The 19,271-nt window shown below is 48.1% G+C and overlaps 1 protein-coding gene across 1 annotated transcript in view; it reads right to left on the bottom strand.

The window, feature by feature from the left end:
• ttll7 (tubulin tyrosine ligase-like family, member 7) overlaps positions 1-19,271 on the bottom strand; it is a 272,951-nt gene that overhangs the window by 114,259 nt on the left and 139,421 nt on the right. Inside the window, exon 8 of the mRNA XM_078560682.1 lies at positions 1,978-2,194. Within this exon, the coding sequence (XP_078416808.1) occupies positions 1,978-2,194 (217 nt within the window). The remainder of the gene's footprint in view (positions 1-1,977; positions 2,195-19,271) is intronic.

Genomic DNA, 19,271 nt, shown 5'->3' with positions numbered 1-19,271 from the left:
GGGCACAAGAGATCTCACTGCACGCTCTGAAGAGAAGCATGGAGATTTTTTTCCTCAATGCCCGGACAATATTCTTTCATCCAGCAGCCAATCTTTCGTCAACCAAAACAGTTTGGTTGGTGATTTGCCTCACTGATGTTTGTGGGATCTTGCTCTGTAAGCAACAGTTTTGTTGGGTTTGCCCATTGAACTGTCACCGCATCTCGAAAGGAATGTGTTGCATGCGACGAATTTTTACCTGTGCGAAGATGCTATTGAAATACTACCGAGAGGTCATTGACCTGAAACGTCAACTGTTTCCCCTCTCCATGGCTGCTGTAACAGTATTTTGATTTTGTTTTACATAAGATTACACAGAAACAGCAGCTCAGAAACAGGCCATTTGGCCCAACTGGTCTGTGCCAGCGCTGATGCTCCACATGAGCCTCCTTTATTGAACCCTCTCCACATATCCTTCAATTCCTTTCTCCTGATGTGCTTATCAAGCTTTCTCCTTAAATACTTCTACACAATTCACCTCAGCTATTCCTTGCGGTAGCAAGTTCCACATCCTTACCACTCTCTGGGTAAATCACTTTTTTTCCCTGATTTCCTTTTACTGTTCCCTATTGACTTAACAGCTTTCTTGTAATTCCAGGCAGTATTATACTGGGTGAATGTGCAGTGTTACATTCAGTCTGTGCCAGTTACAGAGGGTGGTTGTTAATCTGACCACTTGTCCTAACCTCACGTCCTTCTAACCACCCACCAGGGGATGAAAATAGCAAAACGCTCCAAGATTAATCAGGAGGGAAATCTTTTATCCACCATCACTGATCCACACAATTTACGCAGAACTAGTTTCAAACTCCCAGGGCAGTCTACGGAGCAACAGTATGTTTTGCAATTAAAACGCTAATTAGTTGTAGATTAAGAGGCAAGTGTATAACCTAGAGCCATCTGTTGTAACTGGCACCATAAACAAGTGTAATGAGATGTCTCTCTTTGTGCAGCAGAGAGGGATTTGCCTCATCAAGTCTGCCTGGATTAGTTTTGGGATTTGTTGCCCATCCCTAATTGCCCTTGAACTGAGTGGCTTGCTAGGCCATTTCTGAGGGCAGTTAAGAGTCAACCACATTGCTCTGGGTGTGGAGTCGCATGTAGGCCAGGCCAGGCAAAGATGGTAGGTTTCCTTCCCTAAAGGACATTAGTGAACCAAATGTTTTTTTTTTAAACAATCGATGATAGTTGACTTGGTCACCATTAGTGAGACTAGCTTTATATTTCAGATTTATTAATTGAACTTAAATTCCACCAACTCTGCAGGGTGGGATGTTAACCCATCTCCCTAGACTATGACCCTCAGCCTCTGGATTATCAGCACAGCCACTTTAACACTACACCAGCATCTCCCACAGTGTAAACCCAATGCAACATTTGTCATGTGTTGGGAAATTGCAATCATTCCTTTCATCTCAGCTATTCCTATTTAAATTGCAGCATTTCTGTTCTGGCCTTTTTCTCTCCTCCTACCCATTGCAGGTACATACTATAGGATGATACAGTGAGAGCCCTCCAGCACATGTACTGTTCACACCCCAGTCTCGGCATGTTGTTCAGCCATGGGAAGCATTGTGGGCTTCTGTTCCTGTACACATGTGCACAGTCCAACAAAAATGGATGGGCAGCAATCAGAAACTGGAATCAAGTCTGATTATTCTCTCTCTGCTAGCCCAGGGCACAGTGTGGGTGAAGAACAGTGCCACAACTACCCCAGCTAAGGTCAGGGAATTCAACGCCAACTGAGGCGCTCTAGACTGGCACGTTTCTATGAAGAATTCAACCTTCCCTGATTGTAAGCACATACGACAGTACTCCACAGTATCAAGACAATTGGGAAGCAAGATCCACCGCACAGACCAAGACCAGAGAGCAACCTCAGGAAAGAAACATGACCTTTTTTTTTCCAATGAATTCCTTAAATCCGAATCACCTTACCAAGTTCGATTCAGTCGGAGCGTGGTATTTCTCCGTGCCCATCCGTACCAGCCCGTCATTGTACAGGAATATGCGCAAGGGGTCACAAGAGGTCACGAGGATGTAGATGCGTAGGTCAAACTTGTAACCCTCCAGGAGGAATGGCTTATCGAGGTATTCCTGCACTATCAAGTGTTCCTGTGCTTGGAGTTTCTCGCCGCTTCTTATCAATGAGATTCTGAAGGAGAAACAAACAGCACAGGGGAAGTCACATTTTAATTTCTGGAAGAGACATCTCTGATCACATCCTTCCAAGGCACCAGACTCACCATTGCGCCATTGGAGTTTTTCCCTTAGATGTAAGAAAGAATCCGCCCTTAAGTGGGCGGACGAGGTTTACCGGGGACAAGGGGCTTCAGTCATGAGGAGAGGTCGGAATAGTTAAGACTGTTCTCCTCACAACAGAAACAGATTAGAGGTGACCCAGTAGAGGCTTTCAAGGTAACGAGAGGTTTGGATGAATAAATAGGCCAAAAGATATTTCCTCTAGCGAGGGGTCAATAACTAGAGGTCATGGATTCAATCTCATTGGAAAACGTTCTAGAGGGGAGGTGAGGAGAGTGTTTTTCACTCAGGCAGTTGTCAGGTCTGGAACACTCTAACTGAAAAGGTAATAAATTTACTTGTGGAATTAACTTCCAACTAGACTTGCACAGGTTCTTGAGAGTGAGGAACTTGAAGGCTCCTGGATAAAGGGACTAACCACAAACTGCCCTTCCCGAAAGCCAGCACAGTCTCAATGGGCCAAATGGTTTCTTTCTGTGTTGTATGTTTCTATAAATAGGTGGACAGGAATGCAGCACTCCCTCAGCACTGAGCTAGAAAGTCAACCTAGATTAGGCCCTCAAGTTTCTGGTTTGGAGCTTGAACCCACAACTTTGTGACTCAGGAGTTACAATCTTCCAATCAGCTGAGCCAAGGCAGGACATGGTGGCACGCGAGTGTTGGAATTCTGAAAGCAAATTGGGAAAAGTAATGCTGGAACTGCGCAGTAGACAGATCCATGTTCTGAAAGCGAACTACGAGGCAACGCTTTGACTGTGACCTGCATTGGGTTTCTGATGTAGAGTGTCGCTTGGTCACAGGGCAATCATACATGGGGACAGCCATTCAGCCCTGTTAGTTCATTCATGTGGTATCATATTATTTCTTAAAAGCACCCAAAATTCCTGCCTCCACAATTCTGCCAGATGTCCACACACTGTGTAAAGAGAACCTTATATGTGTCCTGAAGTTATCTTCGAAAACCAATGGTCTGCATCCTTGTCTGACTCCCACAATTTAGCATTCTAGATTTATCTTTCCTGCATCATTTAAATCTCATATCTCTAGAAAATCTCTCAAACATCAACATGACTGCACTTTTGTCCGGACCTTTTTCTCTCCTCCTGCCCATCACAGGCCCACACTGCAGGATGATACATTGGGAGCCCTTCAGCATCCATACTCTTCACATCCGAGTCTCAACATATGGTTTCGCCACGGGAAGCAGTGTGAGATTGTTCCCGTATACGTGCGCTCAATCTGATAGGAATGGATGGGTAGCAATCAGGAGCTAGAATCAAGACTGATTACTGTGTTCAAATCCCTGCTTGGCCTCACCCAGCATCCCACCGCCCCCCCCCTCGTCTCTGTAACCTCCTCCAACCCCACAACCCTCACATATGATGTTCCTCCAGTACTGGCCTTCAATTTCCACACTGGGGGCTGTGCCTTCGACTGCTTTTTTTCCAAAGCTCTGCAATTCCTTCTCCAAACCTCTCTATCCTCCATCATTACCCTCCTTAAAATTTACCCCCTTGGAACAAGCTTTTGGTCATTTGCCTTAATGTCTACTTACAGGGCTGAGTGTTAAATTTTACTGGGTAATCACTCGTCTGAAGCACCTTGGGTCCTTTTATTATGCTGAAGGCACTATATGAATGCGAGTTGTTGTTTGGGCTATGTATTGTAACATTCTGTTCCTCGGCTGATTATTGTTCTTATTGACTGGAGGTGCTTCCTGCTGATTGCGTTAAGGTTTCCCAGGATCTGGCCTGAATCTTGCGTTCCGAGGACAGGCAGGCGCCCGGCTCAAACGCACATTAAATCGCACAACATGGCGTCAGGTGTGCGCCCGCGCGCAACTTTACAGGGCGCGTGTAGGAGGCAGAAGCACTCCCACCGACAATTAGGTGGGCAATTAAGCCCATTTGAGGAGGTAGTTGTCGGCGATTTTACGCGGCCCGTCCACTCTTACGGTTGGTGGGTGGGCCAATCGGCCAGGGGAGCCTTCACATTTTCGCTACAAACTCCAGCATCCAGGGTGGGATGAAATGTCCAGGGTTTAAATAAAATAAAAGAGGACATTTGAGGGATGATCTGTTGTGTATCTGCTGCCAGGCGCTTGCATTTACAGCGTCGTCACAGTTTGCAGCAGTTTATCAAGCTCGTTTCATTTTTAAAACGACTGCAAACTCCCCAAGGCAGCTCCGCAGCAGCCGTCAGCCATCAGGGGGCGCCGGCCTTCTCTCAGTGCCCGCCCTCTTCCAGCAACATCCCCGCCCATCCCCGCCCCGCCCCCCCACACCCCCGCCCCAGCAGTGCTGACCACCACCCACGATCGAGGCCGGGAGGCGATTTCACGCTGGTGGGGCCTTCGGTGAAACACGAGCGGCTCCTGTGCGGGCAGGGACAAGGGCGAACTTCGCGAGTGCCTGCCTCAAAACCTCCCTGAAGCGCAGAGCTGCCTCAGGGGAGATGGTGTTTTAAAAAAAAAATGATAAAGAAATTAAAAATGTTATAAAACACGTCCCCTCGTGCGACTCTTGTCACATGACCAGGGATCGCGTTATCGATTAAGCTTTAAAATTTCTTATTTGGTTTCTATTTGCTTTAGGAAACCTCATCCCGCCCGTGGGTGAGGTTTCCTAAATAGTGCAAAGGCCGCTTGGCTTTTTTTTTCCCACCTGCCTGCCAACCATAAGGATGGGCGGGCAGAGGAAAATGTCACTCAATGGGGACTTTAATGGCCTCAATAGGCCTTTGAATTGTCGGCGGGTGCGCTACTGATTCCCGCGCATGCCCGCCGACCAAAACATCGCGTGTCATTTTATGCTCGAGTGGATCAGGCGCGCGTCCACCCACCGAGATAATCATTTTGCCCATAAAGCCATAAGCTAAACAATTGGAAAGCGCATGCACTCCACCTGACTGTGGTTTTTTTCAAGAAGGCCCACTATCCCTGCAAAAGCTAAGCATGTCCCACAAATGAGGTTGGGCCAAGGTCACCCACATCTCAAGCACAAAATAAAAAGTGAACTGAACCTTTGCCTGTGATTCAGAACGAGCTGGTCAGTCTCGCTGTGACCGTGCACAGACTGGCTAGAATTTTATTATTCATTCACGGGATGTAGGCTTCGCTGGCTGGGCCAGCATTCATTGCGCATCCCTAACTGCCCCTTGAGAAGGTGGTGGTGAGCTGCCTTCTTGAGCCGCTGCAGTCCATGTGGTGTAGGTACACCCACAGCGCTGTTAGGGAGGGAGTTCCAGGATTTTGACCCAGCGACAGTGATGGAACGGCGATATATTTCCAAGTCAGGATGGTGAGTGACTTGGAGGGGAACTTCCAGGTGGTGGTGTTGGAAATGGAAATGGAAATCAAGATGTGCTTCTGAAATTGGGGTTAAGGTGCATTGTTGGGGCATTTCACAGAGCTGAAAGGGTGCTTGAAGTCTTGTGGCTCCGGAGGTAGTGCCCTCTTGCCTCCGAGCCAGAAGTTCCGGCTTCAAATCCCAATCCAGGACTCGTTGGTCACGGAAGGACATTCATGACACAGCCAAGCAGGCTGATAATCAACCTGCAAATCCTTCCAACAAGCCCATGGCGCAAGCAGCAAGAGTGGGAAAGATTCCTGGTCAAATATGCTTTATGTGGATTTGTGTCCTGCAGGTTAAAGCCACTTGTTCCACTCTAACGGAGAGAGATGCCTGTATGGTCCCTCCAGGCCACGGCTGGTTACAGGTGGAAGGGTGCCTCTAGTTGCACCAGTTTTCTGAAACAGCAAGTGCTAAACTCTGCGCCATTAAAATCCCTCAAACTGACGAGTGGAAAAATCCATACATCAAAAAAAAAAGCCATTGAGCGAGGTCCAGCTGCTCCGAGTGACTGCAATTGTCCAGATGGTGGTTCAGTGGAACATTAATATTGACAGGATGCTGCTGAAATATGCTGCCCCAGAAACTTCAAGGATACTGTTCCCTTGTCATCTCTCAATAGTCTGGCAATTATCCCAATGTGGAGAATGCTATTAATAAAACAGCTAACAGAATAATCTAAAATGTGAGATTTGAAGATAAGCAAAGTGCGTTTGAATGACTGTTGTAGTTTTACAACTGCAAAATAAAACATCAGCTTTGTAGCAAATCGCATCTGCCTGTATGATCTGCCAATGCCTAAGCTTCTTAATTCAATATCTCCTCATTCAAATGATTTGTTAGCCTGAATTGAAACACTGTGACCAAAGCAAACAACTTCAATGTCGGTTTGTCTCAACCGAGCTAAAGAATAATTCTTGTATTTATTTATCAAGCAAAGAAAATTGACTTTGATTTAACAGCAGCAGGCTGTGGCGCAAATGTGCCCATATAGATATCTTCTCCCCCTGAGGCAGTCTCTCTCGGGATTGAGGATGACTTGCTTCCACTCCAGTTTGATGGGTTGCGATGGCTGATAAACCCAACATGCGACCTGCAACCTCTGCCACATGTGGGGCAGGTGGTGCTGGAAGGGGCGGGTAGATGGGTTGTTTGGAGACTCGTCTACTCCCTCTGGTGCCTCGATTTCACCTCTGCACATTCCAATCAGAAGGCTCTTGATGCGTTCGGTGCCTTCTCGAATGAACCTTCTCCATTTTGGTTGGTCACAAGCCAGGGAAGGTTTGGCCTCTTCAGGGATGCCTTGAGGACATCCATAAAGCGTTTCTGCCATCCTCCCGGGGGTCTCCTGCTGTGACTGAGTTTTGAGTAGAACAGTTGCTTCGGTAGTCTGGTGTCAGGCATATGAACGACGTGTCCCATCCAATGGGACTGGTTTTGAGTGATTAGCGCCTTGATGCTGGGCAAGTTGGCTTGAGAGAGGACGCTGCTGTTGGATTGCCTTTCTTGCCACCGGGTTTGGAGGATCTAGCGGAGGTATCGCTGGTGGTACTTCCCCAGTGCTTTCAGGTGTCTGCTGTAGTTGCCCACACCTCCGAAGCATATGGATCACTACAGCCTGGTAAACCACGACCTTAGACTCGGGTCTAGAACCAGGGGACATAGATTCAAGATAAGCGGCAGAAGGTGTAGGGGGGACATGAGGAAGAACTTTTTTTATGCAGAGGGTAGTGGGTGTCTGGAATTCGCTGCCGAAGTTGGTGGTAGAGGCAGAAACTTTAAACTCTTTTTAAAAAGTACCTGGATCTGTACCTTAAGTGCTGTAAGCTGCAGGGCTATGGGCCGGATGCAGGAAGGTGGGATTAGAAAGGGCACCTGGGTGTCCTCGGGCTGGCATGGACGAGATGGGCTGAATGGCCTCCTTCCATGCTGTAACTTTTCTATGGTTCTATGGTTTGAGACCTGGTCCCCAGCCCCAGCTGAAGACTGAGCTGACACATTGGAGGCGATGATGAATTATAAATAGATTCAGTGGCAGAAGGGCTACGGTTTGATCCGTGATCTGTTACCACGACTCAGCCAAAGCTACTCTGGAATTGAAAGACTGCACTAATTGGAGTCAATGCACAGTTTCCCCTTGGGAAGTGGAAACTTAGGAAGAGTTTGTGTCCCTGGTCCTTACCTAGAGGTTCCTGCAAGAAAGTGCAAGCGCATGAACAGGGCAGGGACTCAGCTTGACTTTGCTGCCTCTCTTGTTGCCTTGCCTGATAACCCTCATTGTCGAGGTTGAAGGACAGACCAGGTAATAGGTGTGTGTGTGTGTGTGTGAAGGAATAGTGAGAGGAGGGAGCAGAAGGCAAATGGGAATGGGATGAGCACCAAGAATTGTATTGAATTTAGTCGCCTTCTGATAAGTTGAGTTCCCTCCCTATTTTTCTGCCTTCCTCCTCTCCTCCTGGGTCTGGGGTTGTGTCCCACAGAGGCCAGCAATGCTTCAGCTGGTTACTCAAGTGGCTATTCTTCACCAGGGAGGTTAGGTATCGAGCACTGACAGGCCAATCAACCATAAATGGTGACACAGCCAAGCCTGATCCCTCTCTTTGCCCAGTCAGCAATGCACACACACAGTGGCCAACCTTTCACCATTGGACTCCTTAACCCCAAGATGCTAAAAGCACTGTAAGAAGAAAAGAACAAAGTTGCATTTATGTGGCGTCCTTCATGTCCTCAGGACATCCCAAAGTGCTTCACGGCCAATGAACTGCTTTTGAAGTACAGTCACTCTTATTTGGTACATAAAGCTTGCAGCCAATCTGCGCACAGCAAGGTCCCATAAACATATAATCATTGCTTTTGGTGCTAATTGGTTGAGAAGCATATGTTGCCTGAGGGCAATGGGTGAACTTCCCTGCTTTTCCTCAGCAACTGTCTGAGCTACGGGCTGGTCTGTTTAATGTCTGATCCAAAAGGCAGACCTCCAACAGTGTAGCACGCCCCTCAGTGCTGCACTGACAAAGGTTTAAGGTTCTGTAACAGGATGTATATAAGATCGGGATAAAGACTTGGGGGAGGGAAGATGTCGAGTAAAGGGTTAACAGCAGAAGCTTGCATAATGCTGATGTAATAATGATGTCAGCTCACGTGACAGAGACGGAAGAAACTCCAACCTCGTGTAGAGGTCCAAATGTATAAATAATTGTTGTAAATAAAGGTAATAGTTTTAGGAAACTACAGATTCAAGCAACATACTTTGGGAGAATAGACAATCCCTAAAATCCTGTCACACCACGACCACACAATGAAACAGATTCAAGGCTTGAAATTGTACTTTTTTTTATTCTTTCATGAGATGTGGGTGTCGCTGGCTGGGCCAGCATTTATTGCCGATCACAAATTGCCCTCGAGAAGGTGGTGGTGAGCCACCATCTTGAACCACTGCAGTCCATGTGGTGTAGGTACACCCACACTGCTGTTAGGAAGGCAGTTCCAGGATTTTGACCCAGCGACAGTGAAGGAACGATGATATATTTCCAAGTCAGGGTGGTGAGTGGCTTGGAGAGGAGATGATGTTCCCATGTATCTGCTGCCCTTGTCCTTCCAGGTGGTAGAGACCCTGGGTTTGGAAGATGCTGTCAAAAGACCCTGGGTGAGTTGCTGCAGTGCACCTTATATATAGTACACACAGTTGCCACTGTGCATCACTCCTGTAGTGATATCCTGGGACTGAGATGATTGGCTTCCAACAACCCAAACCATCTTCCTTTGTGCTCGGTATGACACCAACCAGGGAAGAGTTTTCCCCCTGATTCCCATACACTCTCTTTTTGCTAGGGCTCCTTGACACCATACTCAGTCAAATGTGGCCTTAATATCAAGGATAGTCACTCTCACCGCATCTCTTGAATTTAGCTCTTTTGTCTATGTTTGAACCAAGCCTGTAATGAGGTCAGGAGCTGAGTGACCCTGGCAGAACCCAAACTGAGTGTCAGTGAGCAGGTTATTGCTGAGTAAGTGCCACTTGCTAGCACTGTCGACAACACTTTCCATCATTTTGTTGATGATCGAGAGAAGACTGACAGGGCAGTAATTGGCCGGGTTGGATTTGTCCTGCTTTTAGTGGACAGGACATGGGTAATTTTCCACATAGACAGGTAGATGCCAGCATTGTAGCTATACTGGAACAGCTTGGCTAGGGTGTGCAGCAAGTTCTGGAGCATAAGTCGTCAGTACTATTGCTGGAATATTGTCAAGGCCCGTAGCCTTTGCAGTATCCAGTTCCTTCAGCCGTTTCTTGATATCACGTGGAGTAAATCAAATTGGCTGAAGACTGGCATCTGTGATGCTGGGGACCTCCGGAGGAGGCCAAGATGGATCATCCAATCGGCACTTCTGGCTGAAGATTGTTGCGAATGATTCAGCCTTATCTTTTGCACTGATGTGCTGGGCTCCCCCATCATTGAGGATGGGGATATTTGTGGAGCCTTCAGTGAGTTGTTTAATTGTTCACCACCATTCACGACTGGATGTGGCAGGACTGCAGAGTTTAGATCTGATCCATTGGCTGTGGGATCGCTTAGCCCTGTCTATCACTTGCTGCTTATGCTGTTTGGCATGCAAGTAGTCCTGTGTTATAGTTTCAACCGGTTGACACCTCACTTTTAGGTATGCCTGGTGCTGCTCCTGACATGCCCTCCTGCACTCTTCATTGAACCAGGGTTGATCCCCTGGCTTGATGGTAATGGTAGAGTGGGGGATGTGTCAGGCCATGAGGTTACAGATTGTGTTCGAGTACAATTCTGCTGCTGATGATGATGGCCCACAGCGCCTCATGGATGCCCAGTTTTGAGTTGCTAGATTTGTTCAAAATCTATCCCAGTTAGCCTGGTGTTAGTGCCACACAACACGATGGAAGATATCCTCAATCTGAAGGCAGGACTTCGTCTCCACATGGACTGTTTGGTAGTCACTCCTACCGATAGTGTCATGGGCAGATGCACCTGCGGCAGGCAGGTTGGTGAAGATGAATGAGGCCATGTAGGTTCTTCCCTCACCACCAGCCACAGGCCCTCTCTAGCAGCTATGTCCTTTAGGACTCAGCCAGCTCGGTCAGTAGTGGTACTACTGAGCCACTCTTAGTGATGGGCATTGAAGAGCCCCACTCAGAGTACATTCTCTGCCCTTGCGACCCTCAGTGCTTCTTCCAAGTGGTGTTCAACATGGAGTACTGGTTCATCAGCTGAGTGGGGACAGTGTGCGGGTGGGCGGTAGGTGGTAATCAGCAGGGGGTTTCCTTGCCCATGTCTGACCTGATACCATGGACTCCAGAGTCAATGTCGATGACTCCTAGGGCAACTCCCTCCTGACTGTATATCACCTCCGATGTGTCCATTCTGCTGATGGGACAGGACATATACAGGGATGGTGAGGGTGGTGTCTTGGGCTTTATCTGTAAGGTATGATTCCATGAGTATGACTTTGTCAGGCAGTTGCTGACTAGTCTGTAGAACAGCTCTCCCAACTTTGGCACAAGCCTCCTCAGATGTTAGTAAGGAAGCCATTGCTGGATCGAAAGGGATGGGTATTGTTGCTTCCAGTGCCTAGGTCAATGCCGGGTGATCCGTCTGGTTTCATCCCTTGAAGCATTTGATACAAATGAATAGCTTGCTTAGCCATTTCAGAGGGCAGTTAAGAGTTAACCATATTGCTGTAAGTCTGGAGTCATATGTAGGCCAGACCAGAAAGGGATGGCAGGTTTCCTTCCCTAAAGGACGTTAGTGAATCAGGTGGATTTTTACAACAATCAACAATGGTTTCATTCTTTTAATTCCAGATTTATTAATTAAATTTAATTTCCACCAACTACTATGATGGGATTTGAACCCATATCCCCAGAGCAATAGCCTTGGCCTCTGCATTGCTAGCCCAGTGACATAACCCCCCTGCGCCCCCACCCACCTACACCCACCACCCCCCCCAACTTAACCCACAACCGTCCACCTCACAGGCAAGATTGCTGCCACTCAGCCACAATAACACAACAAATAAAATGCCGGAACGTTGTGAATTCAGGCCACAATCCAGGGGCACATCAGTGCAGTGACGAGGGAATGCTGCAGTGTCAGATGTACCATCTTTCAGACGAGATGTTAGAACAAAACCCCACCTGACCTCTCAGATGGAAGTAAATGAAGCCCTGATGCTATTTGGAACAGGGGCAGGGGAATCCCGGCCGGCATTTATTCCTCATCAAACTCTTACAAACTGATTATCCAGTGATTCTTGTTTGTGGGATCTTGCTGTGCTCAAAATTGGCTGCCACATTGCGCACATTACAACATTGACCACGTTTCAGTGGTGGAGCTGCTGAGACTAAGGAAGCTGCTGTACGAATGCAAGGCTTCCCCCTTTATTCCCCGAAATGCGCCTAGGTCCGGTTTATCACAGGAAAACCAGCGAATTCCAGGAGGCAGACCGAGAATCAAGGCTAAAGCTTGAAGAAGTGAGCCAACTTGGGGGGGGGTGCTAAGAGCCACAGTTTTAATTGCAATCGCGTTGCTTCATTGTTATCATGGTTCACTTTTCAGCTTCAGAAGGTTTTCAAAGTGCGACCGACTGTCGATAGTTGTTGATGGCTTTTTTGAAGAATGTCAAAGGAACAACCTGGGACCAAATCACTGGTAGCAAACCCATTAATGGATGGGAAAATAAGCCTGCACCAGTCGACCGAGTGCAATATTTGAAATTCCCAAGAACTGGTGATGGATTTGGATGGAAGTGTCATTACTGGGTAATTACACTGACTTGCATCTCTTAATTGTTCCAGTGACTGGAGTCCTGAAATAGCAACTTTCAATCACTTTCCACATTTGCGCTGCCAATGGGACTCCAGCAAAGCCTCAAGTGTGAGCTGTCCACAATTATCCAGCCAGCAGGCTTTTGGTGCTGTCAGTGCACAGGTTCCCTGCAGCTGAGGCTGCACAATGTCAAATATGGCTCACTGGGTAGCACCCTTACTTCTGAGTCAGGCAGGTTGTGGGTTCACGTCCCACACCAGATGGTTGGGAGTTCCAAATTCAGGCTGATAGCCCTGCATTGTTGCATTACATTCAGGGAGTGCAGCACTGTCAGAAGTCATGCCCTGCCCAATCTTTATCCTTCAACATCACTAAAAAAATAGATTGTCGGGCTATCATTGCATTGCTGTTTATGGGAGCTTGCTGTGCATGAGGTTTACCGGTTCCTGGGGTGGTGGGACTGACATATGAGGAGAGATTGAGTCAGTTAGGATTATATTCGCTGGAGTTCAGAAGAATGAGGGGGTATCTCATAAAAAGCTACAAAATTCTAACAGGACTAGACAGGGTAGATGCAGGAAGGATGTTCCCAATGGTGGGGGAGTCCAGAACCAGGGGTCACAGTCTGAGGATACGGGGTAGACCATTTAGGACTGAGATGAGGAGAAATTTCTTCACCCAGAGAGTGGTGAGCCTGTGGAATTCGCTACCACAGAAAGTAGTTGAGGCCAAAACACTATGTTTTCAAGGAGTTAGATATAGCTCTTGGGGCAAAAGGGATCAAAGGGTATGGGGAGAAAGCGGGAGCAGGCTATTGAGCTGGGTGATCAGCCATGATCATGATGAATGGCAGAGCAGGCTCGAAGGGCCGAATGGCCTACTCCTAGTTTCTATGTTTCGATGAATTGGCTGCTTTTTTCCTACATGAGAACAGTGAGTACAGGCTTGATTCTCATCCTACAGGCGGGTAGTGGCAGTCGGGAAATTTCCTGGCTTGGCCAGCCCACCTCAAGAGAAAGTGTCTGCAAACACGGGGGTTTTCATTCGGGGAGGGTTGGCACCGCCCCCAGAAAAAGAATTCAGAGGCAGCCATAGGGGCTGCTGGGTACCAAGGGCCCTTTAAAAGGCCCGCCCCGCCATTCTGGGACTTCATCCCAGTTACAATAAAACCAATTTTAAAATGCAATCCTCTTGCCCTAACCTTTCATGCCCCTTCAAACCCCACACTCCTCATGCCCCATCAATGTTTATTTACACAAGATAAAGATGTGTTAAGTGCTTGCAGTTTCAGCTAATTGTACTTTAAAGGGTCTGGATAGGTGACACTTCTATAGGGCTGTGGTAAAAGCATTGTTTAAAGAAAGAAGAGGGTTGGTACGGAGCATATGAAGAGCCATGGGGGAATGAGTGGAGGGGCATAGGTTGGCATGGAGGGTATGAGGGGTCATGGACAGTGGGTGGAAGGGCATTGGTTGGCATGGGCAAAACGTTTCGAACTTACCTTTTACAAGGTTCCCTCATCCACACTATGACACCTCTGAGGGGCCGTGAACCATGACTCTTTGAAAGTCCGGCTCCACAACAATTGCAGGAGACCAGGAGATGCCTAACTCTGCAATGGAGCCAGCTAGGTCAGTTATGCAGGGTGCGGGCTCAGGACCTGCAACAGCCCGCACCCTTACCTCATCCTGGTGAAAATTGGAGGCACTGGCAATGGGGCCAGAGATCACGTGTCGGGTCCCGGCCGCCATTTTTAAAGATCCGGGGAATCTCCTGGACTCCACTAAATTCCAGACCTACACTTCAAAAGTGCTTCATTGGTTGTTGCTAAAAAGAGAGACATGTTGCCGAAGCTTTTCGTCTTGCACTCATCAGGACAAACACAAGAATGTACACCTTTTCTCCTATAGTATAAATTGTTGTGACATTCGAAATTTGGTATTCTTGTATTTTTATTCATTCTTGGGATGTGGGCATCACTGGCTAGGCCAGCATTTATTGCCCAACCCTAATTGACCTTGAGAAGGTGGTGGTGAGCTGCCTTCTCGAACCGCTGCAGTCCATGTGGTGTAGGAGCACCCACAGTGCTGTTAGGAAGGGAGTTCCAGGATTTTCACCCAGTGACAGTGAAAGAACGGAGATATATTTCTACATCAGGATGACGAGTGATTTGGAGGGCAGCTTCCAGGTGATTGTGTTCCCATTTATCTGCTGCCCTTGTCCTTTTAGATGGTAGTGGTCGTGGGTTTGGAAGGTGCTGTCGAAGGAGCCTTGGTGAGATGGTACATACTGCTGTCACTGTGCGTCGGTGGTGGAGGGTGTGAATGTTTGTCAATCAAGCGGGCTGCTTTGTCCTGGGTGGTGTCAAGCTTTTGAGTGTTGTGGGAGCTGCACTCATTCAGGCAAGTGGGGAGTATTCCATCACACGCCTGACTTGTGCCTTGTAGATGGTGGACAGGCTTTGGGGAGTCAGCAGGTGAGTTATTGTGTTTGTCCTGATGAGTGCAAGATGGAAAGTTTCAGCAGCATGTTTCTCTTTTCAGCAATATTCACGTTTTGTACAACCGAGAGACTTCATTGGCTGTAGAGCACTTTGGCATTCCCTGAGGATTTGAAAGGCCCTATATAAATGCAAGTCTATTTTCTATTGGACCATCAAAGTGATTTATCAACTGAAGGAAATCTTTCTCATAATCTGAAGAAAAGTAGACAGTCCTGTGGACGCTCACAGCATACTATCGGATTAGCAGGTGGGGGCGGAGCACAACGCAGGCAATGCAAAAGCATAGATAGAACTCTCTCCCAGCCACAAGAGTGCCATTTCAACTGGGCTGTGTAAATCGGATGGTGCCAGCTTCCAGGCTTCCCTGGCACTGATAGGGTGCAGCAGGAACAGTGCTCGATCCAATATGTTTAACAGTACAGTGTCCAGCTCTGGGCATCACACTTTAGGAAAGATGTGAAGGCATTGGAGGGGATGCAGAAAAGATTTACAATAATGGTCTAGGGATGAGGGACTTCAAGTATGTAAAACAGATTGGAGAAGCCGGGACTCTTTGAAGGAGAGAAGATTTTCTAATTTTCAAAATTCACTGAGGGATCTGGATAGGGTAGATGGGCAGAAACTGTCCCTATTGGCAAAAGGATTGAGGAGCAGAGGACAGTGATTTAAAGTGAGTGGCAAAAGAACCACAGGTGACACGAGAAAGACTTATTTATTCAGCTTGTGATTAGGATCTGGAATGCATTGCCTGAGAGTGCAGTGGTGGCAAATCCAAAACTGTCCAAATGCAGCAAGACCTCGACAATATCCAGGCTTGAGCTGACAAGTGACACTCACCTCACGGGCAATGACCATCTCCAACAACAGGTAATCTAACCATCATCCTTTGACATTCAATGGCATCCCCATCACTGAATCCCCCACTATCAACATCTTGGGGGTTACTGTTGACCAGAAATTAAAATGGACTAGCCATATAAACACTGTGGCTACAAGAACAGTTCAGAAGCTAGGAATCCTGTAGTGAGTGACTCACCTTCTGACTCCCCAAAGCCTGTCCATCATCTACAAGCCACAAGTCAGGAATTCTCTCCACTTGCCAGCTCCAACAGCACTCCACCCCCAATCGGAGACCTCTCCTTGCTGTTGTCAGCCAGCCAGCTTCTCCTGCATGAAAGCAGGTGGACAGTTTGGGAGCAAGATGCATGGCACTCCCTGGAATGGTTGTGTGGTGATCAGAGCCATGGGCGGGATGAGGACGCGGGCTCCAGAGGGTATGAGGCTGATGGAGATGTGAGGGTGTGTGAGAGAATTAGTGTTGCTGTCCCTTGATATGTGAGATGTGTGATGGGTTTGAGAGTGAGAGAGTTGACAGTGATGAGGCAGTTGACTTACTCTGGCGGAAAGGGCGAGAGCATTCATCCTCTTCATGCACTGGATGGCTGACCTCCTCTGTGCTCGGGTGGCACTGACTGCCACTTCCACCACCTCCCAGGCGGGATAGGTGACTCTGGCTGACCTCCTGCGGCCAGAGCGGGAGTAGAGGACACCCCGGCGGCCTTCCAGCAGATGCCGTATAGAGGCGTCACTAAATTTGGGTGATTTGGGTAAGCCCTCTTATTTGCTTTTGGGGCGATCCAGGCCTGAAGGCATGAAGTGGGCTGAGCTCCGGTGTGCTTTAAAACATGGCGCCCGGAGCGAGGGAGCGCTGAAGTCACAGCGCGGCGGGCACATCCGAGCCCACCCGCCAGCGATCCAGAGCGTTTCCCGTGGACGCATTTTTAATGTGGCCGGCGGGTAGAACATCGCTTTGCAAGCCTGGTTCCGCCCTTAGTGCTCAACCATACAAGACTCAGAACCTCTTCGTGAAACCTGCTGAACACACAATACCCCGCGATGATTTCTGCACAGTGGACAGGGGACATGCACGACCCAACCCCCATCCAGTGCACAGCCCAATGGAGGGTGCAGCCACTGACTGCCTTCCAGGGAAGGGCAAGCCTAAGAATGCAAAAGTCAGCTCATTTAAATATTTTAGAGAATTGGGAGGGTCATATGTCACTCGCATTGGAATCAATTACAAAGACAAAGGCACTATTTTGAGCAGTTCAATAAGTACTTATCCTGCGCTTACTCTTTTCAAAGGCTCTGCGAATTTCAGCCAAGTTTAGGTTTACAAGCGCATTCAATCATCTGTTTGCAGCTCATTAAAGTGCGATTACTGAAGCGCTGGGGTTTTTGAAGCATTTGTGAGCCATTAGGAGAGGCGCTCGTTCACCGCGATTACCCAATTTTGTTTTAAATACGTCGGTTATTTAGCTTCCTGCTTTTACCGACCACCACGTTGAGTGGCAAGTCGTGCTGACACCGATACGCCCATCGACACACCCGCGTTCGGGAAACAGAAAATGCCGGAAACGCTCAGCAGGTCAGGCAGCATCTGTGGAAGAGCGAAACAGGGTTAACATTTCGGATCGATGTGCTGTGGTTCAACTCTGATGAAACAGGCTTGAAACATCGGCCGGTGTTTCCCGGCCCGGTCAGCAGGGGGCATTGCCACGGGCGGGACAGGGAAATTTTGGAGAGGCGTTGACTTTTAAGGTGGGCGGGGCTTCCTGTCGCTGAGGGGGCGGAGCTCCTACACTTACCTGGTTAAGGCCACCCCCAGCATATTATCGCGGAGGGGCAGGCCATTTTAAAGTCTGCGAGCAACTGACCGGTTTTCTACTGGGGAGGAGGGGTGAGGAATAATCCCACCACCACCACCACACCCCCGCCACAATAAAAATCACCCCTAACTATGTCGGTCACACCTCATGCCAACAGAACGCTTCTATCGGCAGGACAGGCTTAAGGGACTGAATGCCCCATTTTTCCTCCTATATTCCTATTACAGCTGTGCTCCCTTCAGCATCGCAGCGAAGGTCACCTGATAAACGGTCAGTTGCATTAGCATCAGCATCAAGTGCGGCACCGATCGTTAACATAATGATGATTATATCAGGAAGCCTTGAAGGAGAAATTGGGAGTGAAAATCATCCGTCTCAGCGTAACCCCTTGCACAGAGGTTAATAAGCCTCTCTGCAGCAGAGCAAGGTCAGCAACATCAGTCAATGCCGCAGGTGAATAATACTGTAACTCAACTGTTGCCAGCAGAAAGAGAGGCTGGAAGACTAGAAGCTGGCCTGCAGGAAAGATTTCAAGGCCTCAGTGCGCCTGCAGAGGAGATGGTCCCAGGGATGAGGAGCTCCAGTGTTGTGGAGAGACTAGAGAAGCTGGAGTTGCTCTCTCCGGGGCTGGGAAGGCCAAGACGAGGTTTGATGGAGGTGTTTAAAACCCTGGAGTAAATAAGGAGGTGTTTCCACTGACAGGAGGATTGGTGACTAAGGGGACACAGGTTTGAGGTAATTGGTGAAAGAGTCAGAGGTGAGATGAGGAGAATTGTTTTTTCACAATGACTGGTTATTTCTTGCCTGATCGGGCGCTGGAAGCAGATTCAACAGCAACTTTGAAAAGGGAGTTGGATAGATACCTGAAGGAGAAGAATTTGCAAGGCTTTGGGAGGAGGTAGGGGAATGGGACTAATTAGATTGCTCTTTGAAAGAGCCAGCATAGGCACAATGGGCTGAATGGCCTCTCCCTGTGCTCTGTCATTCTTTGATTCAAAGACAGACAAAGCAAATTTGTAGTTGAAATGATGCAAACAGTCACACAAAGACAAGTGACTGATAACCCAGCAAAGATTCCCCACAGTGAGAATATTCACCTTACCCAGCCCCGTTTACTAGCTGCTGCTAGTAAACCTCCTGTGTGCCTGTGTCGAAATGAGGATGTATGGGACGCTGGTAGTGTAGAACACAACAGGCAGTGGGTGTTTTGAGCTACATAACAACTCAATATTTTCTTTAACATGGATTTTAATCCTATTTACAGCACAGCAAGTTTGGAATAGTGGGCTGTGTTTGATAATCATGGTCTGCATCGCTCATTAGCATCTCTATTCTATTAACCCATTACGCTACGCCCTCCAAGCCACTCACCGTCCTGACCTGGAACTATAATTGCCATTCACTGTCGCTGGGTCAAAATCCTGGAACTCCCTCCCTAACAGCACTGTGGGTGTACCTACACCACATGGGCTGCAGCGGTTCAAGAAGGCAGCTCACCACCACCTTCTCAAGGGCCATTAGGGACGGGCAATAAACGCTGGCCCAGCCAGCAACACCCACATCGTGTGAAAGAATTAAAAAAATGCTAAAAAAGCTAACAGTTTTACCCAGGGAAGACAGGATGGCTGATGTGGGAAATACGAGGACGAGGCAT

This window comes from Cetorhinus maximus, chromosome 17, assembly GCF_964194155.1.
Source record: "Cetorhinus maximus chromosome 17, sCetMax3.hap1.1, whole genome shotgun sequence".
NCBI lineage: Eukaryota > Metazoa > Chordata > Chondrichthyes > Lamniformes > Cetorhinidae > Cetorhinus > Cetorhinus maximus.
The sequence above is the reverse complement of the archived record's forward strand: the minus strand, read 5'-3'. Positions and strand labels throughout refer to the sequence as shown.